At 35.0% G+C, this 25,396-nt stretch overlaps 1 protein-coding gene across 2 annotated transcripts in view; it reads left to right on the top strand.

Annotated features, from left to right (window-relative positions):
* LCORL (ligand dependent nuclear receptor corepressor like) overlaps nt 1–25,396 on the top strand; it is a 166,274-nt gene that overhangs the window by 108,275 nt on the left and 32,603 nt on the right. For both annotated transcript variants that reach the window (XM_060012759.1, XM_060012758.1), the window contains exon 5: nt 2,464–2,715. In XM_060012759.1, the coding sequence (XP_059868742.1) occupies nt 2,464–2,715 (252 nt within the window). The remainder of the gene's footprint in view (nt 1–2,463; nt 2,716–25,396) is intronic.

The raw sequence follows: 25,396 nt of genomic DNA on the forward strand, positions 1-25,396 counted from the left end.
CTACCAAGGTTCTATTATCATTTCCATTTTTACGAACAGAGAAACTAAAACACGGAGGGGTATGTAACTAGCCTGAATTCAGGAAGATGGCTAAGATTTCAATCTATAGCTAAGTCTTTCTTTTTTCATTAAAATACAGTTGACAATATTACTTTAGTTTCAGGTATACTATGGAGTGATTCACATTTACATGCATGATGAAATGATCACCATAATAAGTCTAGAAAGCAACTGTCCTCATACAAAGTTAATACAGTATTATTGACCATATTCCTTGCGTTGTATATTCTCATTTATATGTGGACTCTAAGAAACAAAACAAAAACAAACTAAGCTAAAACAGACTCATAGTTACAGAGAACAAACAGGTGGTTGCCAGAGGGGAGGAGTGTTGGCGGATGAAATAGGTGAAGGGGGAAATTAAGAGGTACAAACCTCCAGTTATAAAATAAATGAGCCACGGGCATGTGATATATACAGTTGACCCTTGGACAACGTGGGGGTTAGGAGCACTGACCCTCTGCACAGTGAAAAATGAGTCTAACTTTGCAGCGGGCCCTCCATACTCGGGGTTCCACATCTGCAGACTGACCAACCATGGACTGTGCAGTACCGTAGTATGTATTTATTGGAAAAAATCCATGTCTGTGTGTACCCGCACAGTTCAAACGCATGTTGCTCAGTGCTCAACTGTATAGCCAAGTCTTTTTTTCTCGTACTCAGAAACAAATAGTACCTCTCTTCCCTTCTGGGCTCTAAACAAAGAATAAATGTGAGGACTATAATGTTACTTTTTTTATAGGCCCGTAATCCCGTCTCAAATGTTTTTTCAGAATTCAGTGTTCTTTGTTTTGAAAGAGCTAATGTAATGGAGATGTTTATTATGTAACATCTCCAGCAGGTCCAAAACAGCACCCTGTGATCAAATATATTGATATTTCTGCAGGACCATAAACAGATTGATGTCGGCTGAGGTCACATTTTGCTATCAGATATGGTGGAGGTAGTTTTGTTGCCTTTCCTCACCTTTAAATAGTATGTTTTCTAATCTTCTTGCATTTTAGAATCATGGATCTATAAAAGTAGATGCTAGTTGGAGGACTTGCCTTTAGATCTCTTAGACAATTGCTCCATCTAATACTGAACCCCAAAACTAAGGAGACTCAACCCTTCAGTCTCAGACAGCCCAGGATCAGGGCAGGCCTGTTCACACAGCACTGATCTGCCTGGGGAAGAGTTGAGGCATTTAAGGAGCAGAGGAGCATGTTGGTTTGGCCAAAAAGTTCGTTTGGGTTTTTCCATAACATCTTACAGAAGAACCCAAACAAACTTTTTGGCCAACCCGTTATCTCTAGAAGTAGGCCCACTTCTAAGAGGAAGAAGTATGGAGCCTAACCAAATACACTTAGTCATCCTTCCTAGTTCACCAATCATTCTGCCTCTGAAGGAGCAGAGTAAATAAAAGGATTGGGGTGAGGCCAGTAGTGTGTGTGTGAAAAAAGCCACCACCATCCAATATTAAAACTATTTATTACTTATTATATACTGTGTTTATAAGTGGTCTGTCTTTATTCCACACCTCTTACAAAATCATTCAATTGTTTTTACCTCTTGTACAGGTTTCAAGCAGAATTGTATATGACTGCTGTCCTTTATTTTGGTTGTAGCTGACCAACATGTTTTGGGACCAAGGACTGATTAAGACCCTCAGTAGTGGTACTGCTGTTTTTATAGGGGAATCTTAGTAGATGTGCACTGAAATATTTAAGAGTGAAATCTCATAATTCTGCAATTTACTTTCCGGTAGTTCTGCAAACCAATAAAAGTAAAAAGAAGGTGAATGTGGCAGAATGCTAACAATTCTTGAATCTTGGTAGAGGCTGTCTGTGTCATTGTAGTGTTCTTTATTTTTTTCTTTCTGATTGAAATTTCTCAATATGAAAAATTGAAAAAAGAAAAAAATCCTTGATGATGACATTTAGGCTATATATGAAGTGCACATTTGACAGAATTGAAGAATTAATGGTAATAAATAGTTACAGAGTTTAGATATTTTCTTTAATAGTTAATGTGTATACCTACTCTATTAGGTTAAAACTTGCTTGGTTACTTATATATACAATTTATGTTCACATACTAAGTGTCTTAGTATCTTGTAGAATACATTTGAATTAAAACTCTGAAAATAAGCTGTCTGTTTTTATGTCTAGTTGTTTATATTTTAGTTTGGGACCAAAAATATTTATTTTTAAGAAACAATTAAAAATGCCAAGTTTGGGGTTGATATAGTCTCATAATACTAATTAAACCAACAAGGTTTTTGTTGCTAAGTCCTAGAAACCATTTGCAATTATGGACTGAATCTGAGACTTGTGAAATCATTAATTTGTAATTAAGATAAATTTAAACATAGGTATTTTGCATTCTCTTTTTTAATTCTTATTATATTTATTTCTTCCCTAGATCTTCCTCAGAACTGTGATCCTAACATTCCCCTAGTTGCTCAGGAATTAATGAAAAAGATGATACGTCAGTTTGCAATTGAGTATATTTCAAAAAGTGGTAAAATTCAAGAGAATAGAAATGGTTCAATTGGACCAAGTCTAATATGTAAGAGTATCCAAATGAATCAAGCAGAAAACTCCCTTCAGGAAGAGCAGGAAGGCCCCTTAGACCTCACTGTGAATCGAATGCAAGAACAAAATACTCAGCAAGGTAAGATTTGTGTGTATGTGTGTGGTATGTGTGTGTATGTGTGTGTGTGACATATAATTTTATGTTTTAGTATTCTTAAATATATATAACCTTATATTCACAGAGAAATTTACTTCAGAAGTAATATTACTTGTAATTAACCTATGTAGTATGGACTAGAGAGAAGTGCTGAATTAGAGCTTTTGTATTACATTTGACTTTGTTTATAAAACTGGAAGTGAGAGTTTCTCTCAATGTTTTTTCACAGTAAAGTGTATGGTGAAAGAATTCTAGCAAGCAACCTAAAAGGAAAGTGTACAAATAAAAAGATATATATGATAAAAATGTATTTTTGTAATGTACAGCTGAGAACATTCATTAAGCACTTGCTGTTCAGTTTTTTGCACTTAGGTGAAAGATAAAAAGAAATAGATGACTTGTATTCAGTTGTTTATGATGTAACTAGGGAAAGAGAAAAGTTAATGCATGGGATAAATATAATTAACTATATGGAGATACATTTTTCATAAGAAGCATGAATGATGAGGCGGTATTGGTCTTATCTAATTGTTAACTGAAGGAAGAGTTGTGATTCTCAGAGGAAAAGAAGGAAGACCTTAAAGTGCTTGTGGAGGATGCCAAACAAGTGTTTGCCTGGAGAAGAGAGAACAAGTAGCTTTTGTTAATACAAGTTAAGGATAGTGTTGTCGGGCCTCAAAGCCAGAAAAAATGTCAGCATTAAGTTTGATTGCAGAAGGCAATGTGGTGTTGGAGACTGTAAAGAAGAGTACACTAGTCAGTGTTTAAAGAAGATAATCTTTTCACTGTGTAAGACATTAAAATTGAGAGAGGCTGAAATATGGAAATACTTTTCTCTTTTTGCTTCCCTAATTGTAGGTTGAGTTCATTTATGTAGTAAGATCTGAGAAATTTGAGATAATAATTAGGTAGGTTATAAGACAGAGAAAGAAATGTTGAAGATGATTTTGATGTAAGTCTTAAGGACAAAAATATATCAATACATTGAATTTTGGAAGTTAGAAAGCATGGGATTTTTAGAATTTTTGTTTGTCTTGCTTTTCCATGTTTCATACCCTCTTATATCTCTTCTCCTTTGTGGGAGGCAGTTCAGTGTTCTAAAGAGACTAAAACATAGGCTTTGGTATCTGTGACAGACTTGTGGTTGAAATCCCAGCTCTGCTACTTAAGTTACATGAATAGTTAACTTTACCTACCAGAGCTTTAATTTCCTCATTTGTTACTTGGCAATAATAATAACAAACTCATTGGAGCAATATGAAAGTTAAATATAAAGTCACCAACTCATAAAAGATACTCAGACATTAGTCTCTCCCTACTCTCTACCTCCTGTTCCCTACCACCGCAGAAGAGAAGGCTTGGAAGTAACATGGTAGTTATCTGTAAATATTTGTATGGCTCTTCCACTAAAGTAGGACTGAACTTTCTCTGAATGGCCCAATGAGTAGAATTAGGATCGCTACCTAGAAGTTAGGTGGAAACAGATTTCAGGTCCATATAAGAAAGAATATTTCTAAAGATCAGACATTTTTTTTTAAAGGGGAAAGGGGAAAAGATTCCCTGGTTGCCTTATCATTAGAGGCATTCAAAAGCATCAGATGAGTGGTTGGAATAGATGACATTTTAAAAGTAAATTTCCAGTCCTTACATTCTGTGATTCTATGAATTTAAGTAATAAGGCAGACCCAAGTATATATAGAAAATAAGTAATGTAGTTACTTATTTAAATTATTTTGATGTTCTAGACAAAGTACACAAATATATATGTTAACATTCTGAGGCTGAAAAGTCATTTAGTTTAGTGTGGCTTGTAGTGTATAAAGCAAGGGAGAGAATGGTAATAGGTGAGGCTAAAGAAATAGGTAGGGGTAAGATTGTGAGAAAGCCATGTAGGAAATATTAAGGATTTTGACTTTTCTTAGGGCCCTAGAAAGCTGCTAGGTTTCTTTAAGCAGAGAGTAACAAATCAGATTTTCTTTTATAAAACTATTCTGCCGTGGTATAGATTGGTAAGCTCTAACTTTGTCTACTTGCATACCAGATTTTTTTTAATGTAGCACATGTATGTGTGTACCTATACACACCAGTACCTTATATGTACTAATATTTCCACAAATTAAAATTTTTAAGGTTGAAATAAAGATGTTGTAAACAATTTTTAAATGTCTTGCTAATCGTGGTGACTTCACCCCCAGTATCTTATTACACAATGTAGACTTTGGAGCGTTTCATTAGTAATAATACAAGGTATAAATCCTTATTTCAAATGGTTTCTTAAGAACTAAAAAAACTTTTGGACTGACTTCACTGTTCATACCTTATAGTATAATTAGTAAAATGCTCATACTAGTAGTAGCAGGATTAGTTCTGCCTTTGTTTGTCTATTATTTGCTAGTGCTAACTTTTTTCACATTATTCTCACTGTAATTTTGCAACAATACTCGTTTAAGTCATTTGTTCATTTTGTGATTTATTTTATTCAGATTAGATGCTGTAATCTGTAAATCCAGTAGATAATCTAGCCATAAATAATGTAGATAATTTATGGATTGTCTGACCTATAAATCTATAAAATTATTAATCCCAAATGGTTTTACAGGTAACTTTATATAACCTTAAGGCAGTAGATAATTCTTATCTTTTACAGACTATTTTAAAGAATAGAAAAGAGAAATATTGATATAATCTTTACCAAAACAAGGCATAGATAGCAAAAGAAAGAAAATTTGCAAGCTAGTCTTATTTACAAACCTAGGTACAAAAATTCTAAACAAAATGTTGGCAAATTGAATATAGTGAATTATAAAAACATTATAAATGTTTTTATAAATTATAAATGTTTATAAACATTATAAATGTTTATATAAATTATAAATCATAAAAATATTATAAATCATCTGTGGGGAAGCACAGATGATTCTGCATTTGAGACACCTTTATGATTTTACACATTACAAAAAAAAAATCAGCCATATCATCCTAATAGATACAGAAAAAATTTACAAAAGCTGACACATTTATTATAAAAAATGCTTATCACCCCAAGAATAGATGAGTACTTCTGCTATGAGGGACATCATAACCAAATGATTTAAAGTAACAGACATGATAAAAATTTTCAACATTTTATGAGACGTCTTGACTCATGTAACGTGATGAGAAAAAAAGAAATATGAAAGTAAGCAATAATAAGTAATAGGTTATAAGGAAAGAATGAACAAAATTGTGGTTACTTACAAACAGTATGATTGTGTATATAGAAAATATGAAAGAATATCTATGTAAAGTTTTAGAACTGATGAAAGAGTTCAGAAAAGGTACTACTCACAAGATTAGTATGATAACATCCAATTAGAAAATCCAGTTTTTAAAAAATCTTCTACAATAGCAACAAAAGCAGGAAAAACATTAAAACACCTAAGATTGAAGCTAATAAACTAAGACCTTATGGAGAACATTATAAAACTTTATTGAAGGTTATAAAAGAAGACTCCCAAAATGAGTGATTATATTTTAAATGAATGGGAAGACTCTAGAAGATAGCAGTTCATCTTTAATGTACTTAATAATTCAATGTCATTCTAGTCAAAATTCTGATAGGGTTTATTGTGAAAAATGACTTGCCAATCATAAAATTTATGAGTAAAACTTAAAAGAGCCAAGAATTACCAAGTCAAGGTGGTGAGGGACTTCTCTAAAACATATCAAGACTTTGTATAATAATTCAAACAGGGTGCTATGGGCCATATACAAATCACTAGGACAGATTAGCAAGCCCAGAAGAGATGTCATTATAAATCACCAGGATGATGGCCTGTTCAGTAAATAGTTCCAGGGCAATTGCTTAGCCACTTGGGGGGGAAAAAAATGGATCCCTACCTTACACCGCTCACAAAAGTAATTTTAGTTGGGTTAAAGGGCTAAATGTTAAAAGCAAAACTAAAAGTTAGAAAAGATAAAGGATTATATCTTAATGAATTTAAAATAAGGAAGAATTTCTTAAGATGCAGAAATAACAATCCATGCAATAATTGTGTAAATTTGTACTAAAATGTAAAACTTAAGTGTTATAAACGTCACTGTGAAGAGAGTGAAAATTCAAGCCTCAAATTTGGAGACAGTATTTACAACTGATGTAACTAACAACCATTTAGCTAATCAAACAGAACTACAGCCAATGAGGAAAACATGACACCTTAGAAAAATAGGCAAAAACAGTTATCAGAAGATTACAGAATAACCAAATAAGCAAAGTAAAAGATGCTCAAAAGAATATCCTGCTCAGCTTTCATCCCAATATAGGGTTCTTTTATTCTGTCATATAAAAGATGGTAATTCAACCTCTGATTGACAATAAGTACATGCAAAAAATCGTTGTTTGACAGCTCTGACAATTAAGCTCCTATCTCTGAAACATCCACCCTTCATTTTATATTTCTTCCATCTGCAGTAATTATTTTACTCAATAGTACTGTAAATATTTGTAGAAATTATTGTATCTCCAGACTTCTCTTTCCCATGCTAACCTTTAGGGTTTTGGGGTTTCTTTTCCATCTGCAACAATATGAGAAAATTTTTCCTTTTACTTATTATTAGTGCTGTAAATATTTGTTGAAACTATTTTGTCTGTCTAAACTTCTGTTTCCATGCTAATCTTTATATAGCTTCTCTAATTGTTCTTCATAAATCAGTTTCTATACTTCTCATTTTCCTTGTCCTCTCTTCCACAAACTGTAGACTGACTTAAAATATTGTTGCCCTGAGAGATACATTCCTATTTGCCTCTCCATTGTACCTTCTAACCAGGTATTTCAAATATTAGAGAGATTTCTATGTGCACTTTCATTTCTGCAGATTTGTATAAATACTCTGAGCCTCAGAAACTGGGAGAAAGTAAGTTATGAATTCTTTTGTCCTGGAGCAGTAGCTTAAAAAACAGGTAGAAATAACATTAGCATAACCAAAAATAATTTTTTTTCGATTTTAATCTGGGCCCAAAGTAAAAGCTTCTCCTGAATTCCAAAGTACAGGAAGAAATTTGCAACTTACGGACCTTTATCATTATCGTGACAACCATGAAGAATTTACCAGTTCTGTACAAAACAAGATCAAATGTGGGCAGAGATGAAAGAGCAGCACTTTATTGGCCTTGGTGGTGGTGTTGTCTACCATGAGGTCCAGTGAATATTCTGGTAGAATCTTCATTATAGTAAATTTCTCACTTCATTGTAATTGTTTCCGTGTTTATCTCCCCACTGTAATCAACCTTTGGGCGCAGGAACCTGTGTATTCACTTTTGTATCCCCAGGGCGTGTATGATACATGACATATTGGATTTACTGGATTAAAAATCTTCACTATTTTCAAATGCTATTGACAGCTGAACTGAGAACTGATACCTGATCATTGGATTTATGGGTTTTTAGCAGTGAAATTTCTTATTTTAAACATATTGGATGGAAATTATCCTGAAATATCGTTATACTTTCTTAAACAACATATGGAACATTGTGTCATGATGAACATTAATTATTGCACTGACCTGTAATGTCTTGACATTTTTAGAATTATTCTCCCTTAAGCTAACTGGCAACAGATTAAGTTAAAAATACTTTTAAGAAATTATTATTTCACATTGCTCAGTAGGCTAAACTTTGGAAATCATGTCTCCTAGATTGAATAAGATTTTTTTAAAAAATAAATTATGTATGAGACATATAAACTAGGCTTCAGGTAAATTTTATATTTCATTGAATGAAATATATAAATTTCAGTGATATGTTTAATTGTTATTAAGTATCCTTTGTTGCTGCTGCTGCCATTCTAGTCTGGTTTCTTGGCTGAGATTAAGGTAGGTGACACTGTCAGCTGAGATGTTAAACTATAATTAAAAGAGCAATGTATCATTTTATGATATCACGTATTATAAACTACGCTGTTTATAAATGAAGTTTGTTGTTACTCTGTTAGGAAAATACTGAATAGTTTGTTTTTTTTTTAAATATCAATTCAGAAGATATTTCCATATCTACTAATGAAGGCAATAAAATTATCCATCTTGTTTCTCTATGCTGAACTTTTGTTTTCCAAGGCTGAAGACATATGGAAGAAAATGTTATGTTCCATGCTTGAGAAGATACCATATTTTAGTAAACCTGAAGAATAAAACATATCTAAATGATTCATGTCCCTTCTGATCTAACCTTCTCTAACTCTAGGGATAGACGAAACAGGTGGTTTTTTAAAATTCCAAATCAAAGCCATATCACTCATCTGCTTAAAAACACTTAAAAAAAAAACAAAACAAAACACACACACACACACACACACACACACACACTTTAATGGCTTTGAACTGTCCTTAGGATAAACTGTAAAATCCTAAACTCACCAAGATCCAGATCCTACCTATCTATTCAGTCTCATCTTGCACCTTTCTTTAGTCTTCATATTGGTTTTCTCTGTTTCTTGAATGTCATATACTCTGGCTTCAGAACATTTGTACATGCTTTTGCCTCTGTGTAGAAGCCACTCTACCCCCTACCCACACCAATTTTTTCTAAATAAATTTTACTTGGTTTTTCTTCAGGTCTCCATTTAAACATCACTTCTCTAAGAAAAACCAACCCCCACACCTCCTAAATTGGATGCACACAGACATAACACATGCATTCTTACTAATTACCACCAAAATTGAGTTTCGGTCTCATATTTTCCCATAGCATCCTGTATTCTTTTGTAGCCTCATAACCCTTGTAATTATTTCCACCATCTTATTTTGTGCTTTCTGTTTGTCCCATTTGTTAAGCTTTTTTCCCTCCTTTGTTTTTTTTCTTTTACATTGCATTTTTTCTTTGCTAATTTTGAAGTTATATACTCTACTGCTGTTCCGTTAGTGGTTTCCCTAGAAATTTTTTAATGCTCAGTTAACTCAGTAGTTAATGTAAGGAATTTTTCTTTTTTTTTTTTTTCACTGCGTTGGGTCTTCATTGCTGCATACAGGCTTTCTCTAGTTGCGGCAAGCAGGGGCTACTCTTAGTAGTGTTGCGTGGGCTTCTCATTGCAGTGGCTTCTCTCGTTGCTGAGCACAGGCTCTAGGCGCGCGGGCTCAGTAGTTGTGGCACTCGGGCTCTAGAGCGCACGCTCAGTAGTTGTGGCGCGTGGGCTTAGTTGCTCCACGGCATGTGGGATCTTCCCGGACCAGGCATCGAACCCGTGTCCCCTGCATTGGCAGGCAGATTCTTATCCACTGTGCGACCAGGGAAGTCCGGTAAGGAATATTTTAACTTCTTACCTGCCCTGACACGATAGCCATTTTATCAATGCTTTTGTTCTCTTTTTATGATATCACAATTAAAACATTGTAACTATTTTATATAATCAAGTTGTGTTTAGATTTACATACATGATTACCTTTTTCCTTTGCTCATTATTTGTTCTTATATCTCGAAGTGTCTTCTGGAATCAGAGATTCCTTTTTTTTTTAACATCTTTATTGGAGTATAATTGCTTTACAATGGTGTGTTAGTTTCTGCTTTATAACAAAGTGAAACAGCTATACATATATATATATATATCCCCATATCCCCTCCCTCCCACCCTCCCTATCCCACCCCTCTAGGTGGTCACAAAGCACCAAGCCCATCTGCCTGTGCTATGCAGCTGCTTCCCACCACCTATCTGTTTTACATTTGGTAGTATATATATGTCCATGCCACTCTCTCACTTCATCCCAGCTTACCCTTCCCCCTCCCCGTGTCCTCAAGTCCATTCTCTACATCTGCGTCTTTATTCCTGTCCTGCCCCTAGGTTCTTCAGAACCATTTTTTTTTTTTTTTTTTAGATTCCATATATATGTGTTAGCATATGGTATTTGTTTTTCCCTTTCTGACTTCACTCTGTATGACAGACTCTAGGTCCATCCATCTCACTACAAATAACTCAATTTCGTTTCTTTTTATGGCTGAGTAATATTCCATTGTATATATGTGCCACATCTTCTTTATCCATTCATCTGTCGATGGACACTTAGGTTGTTTCCATGTCCTGGCTATTGTAAATAGTGCTGCAATGAACATTGTGGTACATGACTCTTTGAATTATGGTTTTCTCAGGGTATACGCCCAGTAGTGGGATTGCTGGGTCATACGGTAGTTCTGTTTTTAGTTTTTTAAGAAACCTCCATACTGTTCTCCGTAGTGACTGTATCAGTTTACATTCCCATCAACAGTGTAGGAGGGTTCCCTTTTCTCCACACCCTCTCCAGCATTTATTGTTTGTAGATTTTTTGATGATGGCCATTCTGACTGGTGTGGGATGATATGTCATTGCAGTTTTGATTTGCATTTCTCTAATGATTAGTGATGTTGAGCATCCTTTCATGTGTTTGTTGGCAATCTGTATATCTTCTTTGGAGAACTGTCTATTTACGCCTTCTACCCATTTTTGGTTTGAGTTGTTTTTTTGATATTGAGCCGCATGAGCTACTTGTATATTTTGGAGGTTAATCCTTTGTCAGTTGCTTCGTTTGCAGATATTTTCTCCCATTCTGAGGGTTGTCTTTTCATCTTGTTTATGGTTTCCTTTGCTGCAGAAAAGCTTTTGAGTTTCATTAGGTCCCATTTGTTTATTTTTGTTTTTATTTCCATTTCTCTAGGAGGTGGGTCGAAAGGATCTTGCTGTGATTTACGTCATAGAGTGTTCTGCCTATGTTTTCCTCTAAGAGTTTTTATAGAGTCTGGCCTTACATTTAGGTCCTTCATCCATGTTGAGTTTATTTTTGTGTATGGTGTTAGGGAGTATTCTAATTTCGTTCTTTTACATGTAGCTGTCCAGTTTTCCCAGCACCACTTATTGAAGAGGCTATCTTTTCTCGATTGTATGTTTTTGCCTCCTTTATCAAAAATAAGGTGACCATTTGTGCGTGGGTTTATCTCTGGGCTTTCTGTCCTGTTCCATTGATCTCTTTTTCTGTTTTTGTGCCAGTATCATACTGTCTTGATTACTGAAGCTTTGTAGTACAGTTTGAAGTCCAGGAGCCTGATTCCTCCAGCTCTGTTTTTCTTTCTCAAGATTGCTTTGGCTGTTCAGGGTCTTTTATGTTGCCATACAGATTGTGAAATTTTTTGTTGTAGTTCTGTGAAAAATGCCATTGGTAGTTTGATAGGGATTGCATTGAATCTGTAGATTGCTTTGGGTAGTAGAGTCATTTTCACAGTGTTGATTCTTCCAATCCAAGAACATGGTACATCTTTCCATCTGTGTATCATCTTTAATTTCTTTCGTCAGTGTCTTACAGTTTTCTGCATACAGTTCTTTTGTCTCCTTAGGTAGGTTTATTCCTAGATATTTTTTTCTTTTTGTTGCAGTGGTAAATGGGAGTGTTTCCTTAATTTCTCTTTCAGATTTTTCATCATTAGTGTATAGGAATGCCAGAGATTTCTGTGCATTAATTTTGTATCCTGCCACTTTACCGGATTCATTGATTAGCTCTGGTAGTTTACTGGTAGCATCTTTAGGATTTTCTGTGTATAGTATGTCATCTGCAGACAGTGACAGCTTTACTTCTTCTTTTCCAGTTTGGATTCCTTTTATTTTTTTCTTCTCTGATTTCTGTGGCTAAAACTTCCAAAACTATGTTGAGTAATAGTGGTGAGAGTGGACAACCTTGTCTTGTTCCTGATTTTAGAGGAAATGCTTTCAGTTTTTCGCCACTGAGAACGATGTTGGCTGTGGGTTTGTCATATATGGCCTTTATTATGTTGAGGTAAGTTCCCTCTATGCCTACTTTCTGCAGGGTTTTTATCATAAATGGGTGTTGAATTTTGTCAGAAGATTTTTCTGCATCTATTGAGATGATCATATGGTTTTTATTCTTCAATTTGTTAATATGGTGTATCACATTGATTTTTGTATATTGAATAATCCTTGGATTCCTGGGATAAACCCCACTTGATCATGGTGTATGATCCTTTTAATATGCTGTTGGATTCTGTTTGCTAGTGTTTTGTTGAGAATTTTTGCATCTATGTTCATCAGTGATATTGGCCTGTAGTTTTCTTTCTTTGTGACATCTTTTTCTGGTTTTGGTGTCAGGGTGATGGTGGCCTTGTAGAATGAGTTTGGGAGTGTTCCTCCCTCTGCTACGTTTTGGAAGAGTTTGAAAAGGATAGGTGTTAGCTCTTCTCTAAATGTTTGATAGAATTCACCTGTGAAGCCATCTGGTCCTGGGCTTTTGTTTGTTGGAAGATTTTTAATCACAGTCTCAATTTCAGTGCTTGTGATTGGCCTGTTTATATTTTCTATTTCTTCATGGTTGTCTTGGAAGGTTGTGCTTTTCTAAGAATTTGTCCATTTCTTCCAGGTTGTCCATTTTATTTCCCTTTCTCTTCTTTGTTCACACTGCTCCCGGGGTTCAGCTTTGGATTTGGACCCGCCGCTGCGTGTTGGTCGCCTGAGGGCGTCTGTTCTTCACTCAGACAGGACAAGGTTAAAGTAGCAGCTGATTAGGGGGCTCTGGCTCACTCAGGCTGGGGGGAGGGAGGGGTATGGAATGCTGGGTGAGCCTGCGTTGTCGGCAGAGGCCAGCATGATGTTGCAACAGCCTGAGGTGTGCCCTGTGTTCTCCTGGGAAATTGTCCCTGGATCACGGGACCTTGGCAGTGGTGGGCTGCACAGGCTCCAGAGATCCTTTTAATAAAGGTCTACTGGTCGTAAACCTTTGGGATTATTTTTCCAGTTTCTTATTCTTTTTTTTTAACCTTGATCTTCAAAGAGATTTTTTTTCTGGGTACACAAGTCTAAGCTGACAATTATTTTCTTAGCACTGCTACCATGATAGTGTCTTGGCTTCTATTTTTGCTATAACCACCCAACAAATCATCTTTTCTTTGTAGGTAAACTTTACACGCTTTTTGTTTAGCATCTCTCTCTCACTTTTCTCTCTGTGTTTTGTTTATGCTTTTTTGCAGGTTGTCCTGGATATGTTTGGGTATAGATTTCTTTATTATTTTTTTCTTTTTATTCATTTATTTATTTATTTTTTGGCTGTATTGGGTCTTCATTGCTGCATGCGGGCTTTCTCTAGTTGCGGTGGGCGGGGGCCACTCTTCATTGCGGTGCACGGGCTTCTCATCATGGTGGCTTCTCTTTTTGCAGAGCACAGGCTCTAGGTGCGTGGGCTTCAGTAGTTGTGGCACGTGGGCTTCAGTAGTTGTGGCTCATGGGCTCTAGAGTGCAGGCTCAGTAGTTGTGGCACATGGGCTTAGTTGCTCTGCGGCATGTGGGATCTTCCCAGACCAGGGCTCATACCCATGTCCCCTGCGGTAGCAGGCAGATTCTTAACCACTGTGCTGCCAGGGAAGTCCTGGGTGTAGATTTCTTTTCTTCATTCTGCTTGGAGGTCCTATCATTTCTAAAACCGAGGACAAATTTCTTTTATCACTTGTGATTTTTCAGCCATTATCTTTTCAGTGTAATGCAGCTCCCATTTTTTCTCTTGTCAAAATTTACTGAGACATATTTTGGATCCTCTCATTCTATCCTTCATATCTCTTATCTTCTCTTTCATATCTTCCACCTCTTTGTCCCTTTGTGTTATAGCCTGATTACTTAATTTAGAACTATGTCCAATTCACTGATTCCCTCCTGAGCTATTCTAATCACTGTTTTACCTTTGTCTTGAGTTTCTAATTTGTTATTATTTTTCCATTTCCAGAAGTTATTTGTTACTGTTTTGAAATGTGCCTGTCAGCGTGCCCCTAATTTTACAAAAAGAATCAATAAGCAAGATATCAAGAGAGATTTGAGAGGATTATTTTAGGTAAGGTGGTCAGGAAAGCCTCCCAGAAGAAATGAGTTTGAACAGAGAATTGAATAATGAGAAGAAGTCCTCCACATGAAGATCTGAGGGCAGGGCATTCCAGGCAGAAGAAATATCAAAAACAGAGAAAAAAATATCAGAAATCAAAGAAGGCAGGAGCAAATCAGGTATGTTTGAGGAACTGTATGAAGATTGTCTCAGTCACTTAAAAATCAAGAGACTAGTCAAAACTTTTCCCTAAAGTCAGATTATAGAGTGTCAAGAAATATAATTGTTATGGTATATTTAAGCTGGATTTTTCTCTTTTCTGTTTTGTAAAGAATATCACAAAAAGCCATGCACTTTAAATTCAGAAGTTCCATAAATAAATGTTATGTAACTGTCACTTGACTAACCTAATTAGCTGTACGAAGTATAAAAAGAAAATCAATTTCTTTATAGCCATTACATTTCCTGAATATTTGTTATAGTTTGATATAAAATTGGCCACTCTATCACCACATGGTTTCCAGGTGATAATTCACTGAGTTTTGGTTTCCCTTATAATTTTTTCATGTATTTTCCCTCCAAATACAGCTTCCATAATATGTACCTTAACTTTGAAGTTATCAGTGTGCCAAAATGGGGTTCAAAATAACAGCTTGAATAGAGTAAAGCTGATATTACTTCTATATTTAAATCTTCCTCTTAGTTTTCCGTTACATGAAGAACAAAATCTAAGTTTTCTTTCCATGACCTACATGGCTTTGCTAAGACCTTGTCCCTGTCTACCCCTCTGGACTTAACTCCTTTTCCTCTCTTCCTGGCTTAGTATGTGCAAGTCATACTGTCTGTCTATTTCTGACACATTCTAAGCTCACTTCACTTCTGAACCTTCACTCTTGCTGATGGCTTTCCTGGATTACTCTGCCTTTAGATCTTCTTCCTTCTGTGGCTTGGCCCTCTTCATCATTTATATCTTAGCTAGAATATCAGCTTAACAATAAGACAATAATAAATGCCAGTGTATAAAAATAACTTCTGAGTGATAAAGAAGAAAGCACCATTAGAAAAATCAAAAGAGAAATAGTAGTCTATGAAAAAAGTATTTATAATTTATATTACAAAATAAAGGACTAATACTCTAATGCATTAAGAGTTTCAAAAATTGAGAAGTGAAAGATATACCACTGATAGAAAAATGAGCATTGTTTTACTGTCAATTCATAGAAGAAGAGGTTTTAAAAGCCTTTAAACATAGGGAAACACACTTATAAACTCATAGGAAATAGTCATATATGGTTCACACCTATCAGACTGATAAGAATTCAAGTTTAACAACATAATCTTTCTGGTGAGACTGTGAAGAAACAGGCACTCTCTAGTATTCTCATTGCTAGGGGAATACTAACTGGTAGAATCCTTCTGGAGGGGAATTGACAATACAATACGTGTTAAAATTATATATGCATTTACTCTTTGAGCCAGAAATCTCACTTCAAGGAATTGAGCCTATAATTACACTTACACAAATATTGATGATATACACTCAGGGTTATTCATTGGGCGGCATTATTTACAATAGCAAGGGATTAGAAGTAACCCAAATGGTTAACTAAATTACTGTACATCCACACAGTGGCAAACTGAGCATTTGAATAAAAAGAGTGAGAAAGATCCCTTTTTAGTGGCATTTTCAAGTTTTAGGAGATAGAAGCAAGATGCAGAACAGTATATGTATGTTCTCTTTTTGTATAAACAAAGCAGGAAAGATAAAACCTATAAGGGAATGAAGTAAATGAGGCGGAGGAGGCAGGATAGAAGTGTTGTGAATGGACCTTGTTATGTAGTTTTATATAAATGTTCAGATCCCCAAGAATAAGCATTTTTTAAAGTTAAAGCAGTCCCTAAAATTTGAAAAAGAATGTAACAAATGAGCATAGCTGCATCAAGTTAGTAATATATTAACACTAAGAAAAGAATGATGTCAGGTGACTTTACCCAGTATTTTGACTATACATTCTTGGTGGAATATATTCTAAGGACAAAGGAGTGCTTCAAAGAAATTCTAAACTTCTTTTAGTAATATTAGTAATAATATTGCCATTGTTTGTTATTTTGGATCTCTAGGATAAATCAGATATATAATCATGTTAACATTGTTTTGGGAAACCAAGATTTTCAGGGTAAGAGAAGAAACAAACAAGTGTAAAATCAAAGTAAACACCCTGTAATATTACATATGTGTAGATTGGAAATGTCACTGCAAACTCATGATTTTTTTTCTTTTCAAAAATGTGCATTTCTTAGTCTGACCACTGAAATATTCTAAAAGCAATAACACGACAGCTCAGTGGCATTGAATTTAGACCAAGATTGTGGTCTTCTAAACATTATTTTCCCTTAAAGGGAAATAGGCTTCCTTGGAATCCAGGTCTGGATCAGAAAATGTACAAGATGAGCCTGGAACATCTTGTGCCAGCAAGCAAGGACGTGCCAAAGACTAATTTGTCAACCAAATACAGGAGGCAACGTTAAGGGTTCCCCATTGGCCAAATAAGAGAACATTTAAGCATCAGAAGGAAAAACAGTTTCAACTGAAACATGTTGAATGTTTTAAAATCCATTAGTTCATGATAATCCAAAAAAAAACAAAAACAAAAACAAGGTGCCCCTCAAAGTCATTAGTCTACACTGGAGAAGCATAGCATACCAACTCCTTACTTTGAAAATGAGCAATTAGAGGAAAGAGTTAAGCATTTATTTTGCTTTGCTTTTACAAATTGTATTTCAGGACAACCAAATAGCCTTTTGAGGAAGATTCCTAAAGAAGAATTTCAGTTAATAAATATGGCAGACACGACAGACTTAAAATATTATTTTGCAGTGCCTAGTAAGATAACTGAATCAAACATTATCAGAAGATAAAACTATTAGAGGAGAGGTTGCTTGGGGAACTTTACAATGGAGAGGTCAGGCTGTTGTCATCAGAATACACCGATCACTTAGGCATCATTAGAAATAGACTTTATACATCACTTGTGAAGTATTCCTGCCAGAAACGTTGAACATGAATCTAAGCGATTTTTTAGGTCAGTGGTTCTCAAATGTGGTCCGGGAAGCCCTCAGTGTCTCTGAAACTCTTTCAGGGGATACACCAGGTCAAAACTAATAATAACATATTATTTGCCCTTTTCACTCTCATTCTCTCACAAGTGTGTAGTGCAGTCAGTCAGAGGCTGATGTATGATTTCTGAACACATTGAATATAGAAGCATATATGAGAATCCAGCTGTCTCCTATTAAACAAGAAGTTTAATAGAAGCTAGGCATTTAAAAGATTTGCAAAATTATTTTTTAAAGTTCTCACTTTATTTTGACAATGTTATTTTTCATTAAAATGTTTTATAAACATTTATAGAGTTATCAATTACAAATATTTAAAGTTTTTAATTAGTTTAATTTATAATATGGTAAATATTATGACTCACCTAAACAAAAGTTCTTTGAGGTCCACAGTAATTTTTAAGAGTGAAGAGATCATGAGAACCAAAAGTTTGAGAACCATTTGCTTTAGAGCAAAGTAAACGACACCATAGGAGAGCAAAAAGAACAAACCATAATGTGAGACATTCTCTAGTAGAACTGATGACCTGGCCTCTTCAAAAAGTCAGTGTCATTATTTTAAACAATGAGGGAAAGGGCTGCTATAAATTTTAAGAGACATAGCCATCAAGAATAACACAGACAAATTAGCTCCTAATTTGAACATACAAACTGTAAAAAGACATTTTGGACTCACTAGAGGAAATTCAGTACAAACTAAGTATTAGGTGATAACAAGGAATTTTTATATATAGTTATGTACAAAAATGTTCATATGTTTAAAGATGCATAAGAATATAGAAATGATGTGACAGCTGGAATTAACTTTAAAATACTTAAGTAGATAGAGATAAATAGAGCAAGTGTAGCAAAAATTTAGGTAATTGTATAAACTGAAGAGTGGATAGAAGCAATCATTCTATATTTTTGCATTTTTGAAAGGTATCTCAATTAAACTTCTTTTTTAAGAAAGAGCAAGTCATCTTCCCAGAGGCTTTAACTGATCATTTATTCCAACATAGTAACCTCTTCCCACCTGCCATTGTTATTATTCTGTCTGTCACTGTGTTTTATTTTCATTGTAAGGCCTTACCACCTTGTGAAATCAATATTTTATTGACTTCTCTTTGTTCTACTAGAATGTAAATTACATGAGAGCAAGAACATTTTCTGTTTTGCTCCCTACTGTTTCCTTTGTGCCATTTAGAAAAATGGCATATTATAACCATGCAATAAATATTAATCAAATGAATGAACTGTAAAGCTCTGCACTGATCTTTTATTTATCCACCCAGAAGTAACTGATTCGGTTTTCAATCCTTCCAAATCATTTTCTGGAAAAACATACTCAACACACACACTTAACACACTCTCACTCTCTCCTCCCAGAGCTCATTCCCACAAATCATTCATTATATAATCCTCTATAAGTTGTATTTTTTAAATATTTTTAAACATCCATATGTTACTGTTTTTCTGCAGATCCATTTTAATACTTAAATTGATCTACTTAGCTGAATAGTATTCAATTTACTGGAAGGATCACATTATACTTAATTCTGTATCTTCAGGTATATAAGTGAACATGCTCGAGCTGATATTTTGCAGTCAGTCTTAATTTTTACCTTAGGACATATTCCTAGAAGTGAAATTGCTGCATAAAACAGCATGCATAAAGCTGTTAGAAGTCAAGATAGTGGAGGTAGGTGTAAGGACCAGAGGAGATATGATGGGGGGCTTCTGGGTTGATGGTGGTGATCTAGGTACTATTTACATCGAAATGTTCAGTTTGTGAAAATTCATTAAATTGTGTAGTTAGGTTCATTCTTGTTATGAATGTTGTATTTCAATAAAAAGATTTTTAAAACTCATAAATCACTTTTAAATGAGCATGTTAAGGGCTAGCAAGTCTAAAGTCTTCCAATATGATGTTGTAATAAGTATACATCCCACATTTTAAATGTTTGGTTGAAACTTAAACTTACATAATACACAGTACAATACATGGGATAAAAAAGAGAGTGTGTTTTTAAAAATATTTTTCAAGGTATTGACTTGAAGCCTTTTGAAACTTTGCTTTAGTTCAGTATTTGTAGAATAACTGAAGAAAGAAAAAAAGAACTGCAGTGAAGGGCTTCCCTGGTGGCGCAGTGGTTGAGAGTCCACCTGCCGATGCAGGGGACATGGGTTCGTGCCCCGGTCCGGGAAGATCCCACATGCCGTGGAGCGGCTGGGCCCGTGAGCCATGGCCGCTGAGCCTGCGCGTCCGGAGCCTGTGCTCCGCAACGGGAGAGGCCACGACAGTGAGAGGCCTGCGTACCGCAAAAAAAAAAAAAAAAAAAAAAAGAACTGCAGTGAAATTCTAAAATGGCATATGGTGGAAGTGCTAAAACCCTATTTAATTTTACCAGTAATATTTCCTAATTAAATTTAGTATTATTAATTTTTATATTCTAAATTTACTATAAGCACTTCACTCTGATTTATTTTGTCCCTTGTCATTATTAGTGAATAGTAGGTGAGTGAATTCTTATGGGATTTCAGCTATGTATGCACTAAATAAAAACACGTCAAGAAAGCAATAACTCTTCCCTTTTAAAAAAGTGTTTGATGTGCAGAGGAAGGCAAATGAAGGAAGGAAAAACCAATGTTAAAGCTTAATTGATGTGCTACTCTGATATTATATTATTTCGTCCATGACCCTGAAACTTTAACTCAATGGTTAAAGAAGTAATAAAAACAATTTTAAAATAAAATTTGGATAAACCCAAGTGATTGCTTTTACACTTTGGTATTATTTTGTTAATAAGTTTGTGGGGTTTCTTCATGAATATATGCTCATTATGGCAAACCTGGGGAAAGCAGAAAATTAGCGAGATCCTGTTAAGTGTGTATTTTATATATATTTGTGCTTATCAGTAATACTGAAATCTTTGGTATATCTTTGTATATAAAACCACTTAAATACTATTTTCTTTTTTTTGCGGTACATGGGCCTCTCACTGTTGTGGCCTCTCCCGTTGTGGAGCACAGGCTCCGGACGCGAAGGCTCAGCAGCCATGGCTCACGGGCCCAGCCGCTCCGCGGCATGTGGGATCTTCCCGGACCGGGGCACGAACCCATGTCCCCTGCATCGGCAGGTGGACTCTCAACCACTGTGCCACCAGGGAAGCCCAAAATACTATTTTCTTAAGATAGATGCCTAGAGGAGTGTGAACATTTTTAAGATTTTTGATAGCATATTACTAGATTATTTAGAAAAGCATTTGTTCCTAAACTGGTAATGTGTGATGGTGGCAAATTTATTGCACCATTACCAACATTGTAACTTGACTTTTTAAAACATTACACAGATTAGAATTGTAGTTGAATACAGAGTCTGGAATAACTGCCTGAGTTTGAATGGCATTTCACTACTTACAGGTATCTTGGGCAAGATAATTAAAACCTCTTTTGCTTTCAGTTTTATCATTAAAAATTGCAAATAAATAAAACCTATTTATATATTGGGCTGTGTGAGCCCTAAGTGGGGTTAAGACATATAATGCTCTTAGAGTGGTGTTCTGCACACTATAAAAATGTTATGGTTTTATATATTTAGATTTTTATATAAGCTCTGTTTTCTAGAAATCAGTTAAATATAAATACTCAATATTTGAAATCAGGGGAATCTCCTAGAGAGTATAGTAGGGAAGAACAAGAGCTGAAGGCTGACTAGAACAATACATTGAGGGGCTAAAAGAAAGACAGGAAGACCCATTTAAGGAGAGAGATAAGAGGTGATCAAAGACATAAAGTAGAAATAGTATTAAGGTATTTATTAAAACTATTAACATAGGTTTGCATCAAACATCATGAAATGTTACATTGCATTGATTTGGATGAAAGTTTTATTGCTAGTGATTAGTGTTATTATGAAATTTAATTTGGAATATTTTCTCCTTGTCCAAACAACATAAAATGTATGTGATATTTTGTCATTAAAATTCACTTGCCTTCATGTACTGAATCTTACTGATATTTACATCTTTAATATTGATGATAGGTAATGTGTTTTTGAAGGTCTTTTAACTCATGTTCATACTCAGGTATGGACTGAGCTTGATGAATTTGTCTTGTATAGCAACCGGTGACCAATAGTATTGTGATGAGTTAATAAATACGTTTTTAATATATTTAATATTCATATTTAATTTAGTGGTTAGTGATCATCAACTTGATATTTCTAAAGAAAAATCTGTTATTATTAGAGCCTAACGAATATAGAAATTGATGATTAAAAATCATTCTCAGCCTCTTTAACTGAACTGGAGTTTCTCTTTGTGTGAAGCTAACTTCTCTCCCATATAGATATCAACTTTTTGACTGTGCTGTCATTTTCTGACTAGCTGAACAAAGTTCATTGATTTCATGATTATTTTGTCAGTCAGGGTCTGCTGTATGCAGTGCTATATGCTTAGGATTGGTGTGACAGAATTGAGCAAGTCATTGATGAGTCAGTGAATTGGTCTTTATTGAGGTACTATTGCTTTCAGGCCCTTGCTTAGAAGTGAGTCTTGTGAGAAAATCAGCTAAGTAAGTATACTTAATTAGATATAAATAGTAAATAGATTCTAAACGTAGTTACTAAATCCCCACAGTACTATTGGGCTTCAGGTGCTAAACTAGGCAAATTATAATAACACATCATAAATACAGTATAGAAGAATATGAAGGGTGCTATGGGAATATGAAAGAAGGCTGGGGAAAAGTTAGGAAAACTTTCTTTGAGGGGACGATCCGGAAGGATGTTTTAAAGTTAGCCAGGCCAAGAGAGCACAGAGCATACTTTGAAGAATGGACAGAGGCAGGTAAGAGATGAGAAAGAATGGTGTCCTTGGAGGAGTGAAAGACAATTCTGTATTATGAGGGTTGTACTTGTCTGCTTTTAATAGATTCTTCATCAGGAATTTGCAGGAGAATACAGAGCTGAAAATAATTTGTAAACAGAAATCCAAATCTTGGTTTTGGAATGCAAATTCTCAAAAAAATTAACCCAATAAAATGTTGATACTCAAGAAATTGCTTAATTTGGTCATGGTTTCAATTTTCCAAACACCAGTCCATTTTTAAAGTTATCTGGTAGTGTCATGTAGACAGTTACCTGACCTTGTTGGTAGATTACATCAGCCTGTCTTTAATCCTATATCTTTTGCACTAGTGTTTGCTGAGAAATAATTAAATCATGTTGTTAATGCTCAGTCTACAACCAGTAAATGGAAACAATCTGTTTTTATTATTTGGAAAATTTTCTTATATACAGCAAAATGCAGTGTAATAATCATGTTCCTGTCACCCAGAACTAATAAATGTGTTATTTGATCATATTTGCTTCTAATATGTTTTCTCTTGAGGAACTATCACATCTTTTTGTTTATCCTTGAAAGCAACCTCTGACAATACCTATTTATGCATCTCTAAGCAAAATAGTTTTATGTGCTTTAGAGATTCACGTAAATGCATACCAAATGCATTCATGTTCATTTACTCCTGCAACTTGCTCTTTCTCATCGGATTAGCAAAAATTAAAAATCTCAACAACACCAAGTGTTGTCAAGGTTATGGAAAAAAATTTTAGTAATATCTACAGAAGTTCAAAATGTATACCCTTCTGTCCAGCACTTACACTCCTAGGTGTGCATCTTAGAAAAATTCTTACACGTGAACACAAGAAAACATTTAGAAGGATTTTCGCTTCAGAATTGTTTGTAATAGTGAAAAACTAAAACAGCCTAAGTACCTACCAGTAGGTGAATGATAAATAAATTTCAGTCTCTCTTTCTGTCTTCTACTTATTTTCTGTTGCCCTGAAGCATTTAGCATGATACGTGCTTACTTTTTATCCATCAAGTTAATTATTAGTACTTTGAAAATGTATACACACAAAACAATCTAGTTATGATGTGATATCTCCATTGTGAAGAAGTGATGCTGTTAGATGCAAATCAGCAGCGGCAAGAAAATGCCCTTTTTTGCCATTTCTGATTTTTTCTTTTTCTTAATCCTAGTTCCCAAGCTATTTCTCCCCTTCTCTTACTGTTTTTGTTTTTTCTATTTCAGATAAACCTAGGGGTTACTCTTTATGATTTTCCTAGGTCTTGAGCCACAGCCTTTATGATGGAAAAAGGAATCATGATACCAGCAAAATATTTTAATATAGGTGACAAAACCACTAACAAAAAGTGAGATTTTTTAATAGATAACATGGGCAGCCTAGGTATGGAGAATGGGTTATGGAAAAAAGATAAAAGCATTTCTCACCTGGGCCACTGTTTAGAGTTCCTAAAGAAGAAGAATCAGGAATATAAGCCTGATTTGGGTAATTCTTTTAAAGATGGAGCAGGGCTTAAGTCTAGCTCATCCTCAAGACTGAAATTAGCTATCAAACCAGCAATCAAGGAGTGGTCCAAAAAGGACAAGAAGACCGTTACTGTCCTAGCTAGGGAGCTACAGCCTAGTTTTCACACTTAATGTAAAGGAGAGAGAGAAGGAGTTCTCTGCACCTCCTTATTTATGGTTTGTGGAGTAGTTAACCTGAAATCGACCATATCAAAAGTCTAAAATTTAGAACTGGAGAAATTCATTAATTTGTTCTGTAACACTGACAAGGAATAACACACTTATGAAGAGTGTATTTTATATGCTATAAACTACATAAAATGAGCAGAATCAAAACGAGTGAATTCAGTGATAAATCTGAATATGGATTAGGTAGTAATGACGTTTTTGAAGATGGTCTTGTAAGACCTTAAAATAGTAAAAATTTAAGTGCTGAAGAAGAGAAATGAGATAGTAAAGGAGAAGACAACATTCATTTCTCTATTTTAGTAGGTTATAGCACTCTCCTTTTGTTTATGAAATACAAATCAGTAAGTCAGGATTCCTGACCTTGAGGAATTCAGTCTCATGGAAGAAAAAGATACGTAAATCAAAAATTGCATGAGAGTGTCGTAAGTGTTATAGGATGCTGTTGACAAGGTGAACTTGGGGGGATCTGGATCTTTAAAGATGAGGCATTTGGCAAGTTGAAAAGTGGAAGGAACATTCTAGGCAGAGGGAACCATGCACTGCAGTTTGAGAGACCTGACACCACATAGGCTGTTTGAGGAACTGCAAGTGGTTTAGATGCACAGGAAGTGTGATGGTTGAGATGAGTTGTTAACTAAGCCTAAGATTGGGCTGGATGGATAAACTGGGGCAAGATACTTCATTTAATAATTTTTTAAGGTAGCATGTACCATGTACTTTATTTGTCCAGTCTCCCTTTTTACCCTTTCAATCTAGGCATTTTAACCTCTAGCAATAACTGGATTCCTTCTAGTTCCTCTCAGTTCTTTTCAGCAAATATTTATTGAACACTTATTGTGTGCCAGCCACTATTGTAGGCAGTGGGGATACATCAGTAAATAAAATAGACATGATCTCTGCCTTCACATAGCTTATAGTCTGGTGGCTAACACTAATAAGTCAATAAGAAACTAGAATATAGCCTGCTAAATGCTAAATACTCTAGGTAAGTATTGCAAGTATAGGAACCTAGAATAATGACAGCCAAGTTCAAGTTGTGTCATGAATGACTGAATGATGAGTAAGATTTGGTGAATATTAGGATGAGTGTGGGGATAGAAGAAGGAGAGGATTAAGAGACTTCTAGGCAGAGGAAACTGATTGAAAGTGTGAAAGCCTAGAGGTGAGAAATAGCATAGCATTTTCCCAACA

This window comes from Delphinus delphis, chromosome 5 (genome assembly GCF_949987515.2).
Source record: "Delphinus delphis chromosome 5, mDelDel1.2, whole genome shotgun sequence".
Classification (NCBI taxonomy): domain Eukaryota; kingdom Metazoa; phylum Chordata; class Mammalia; order Artiodactyla; family Delphinidae; genus Delphinus; species Delphinus delphis.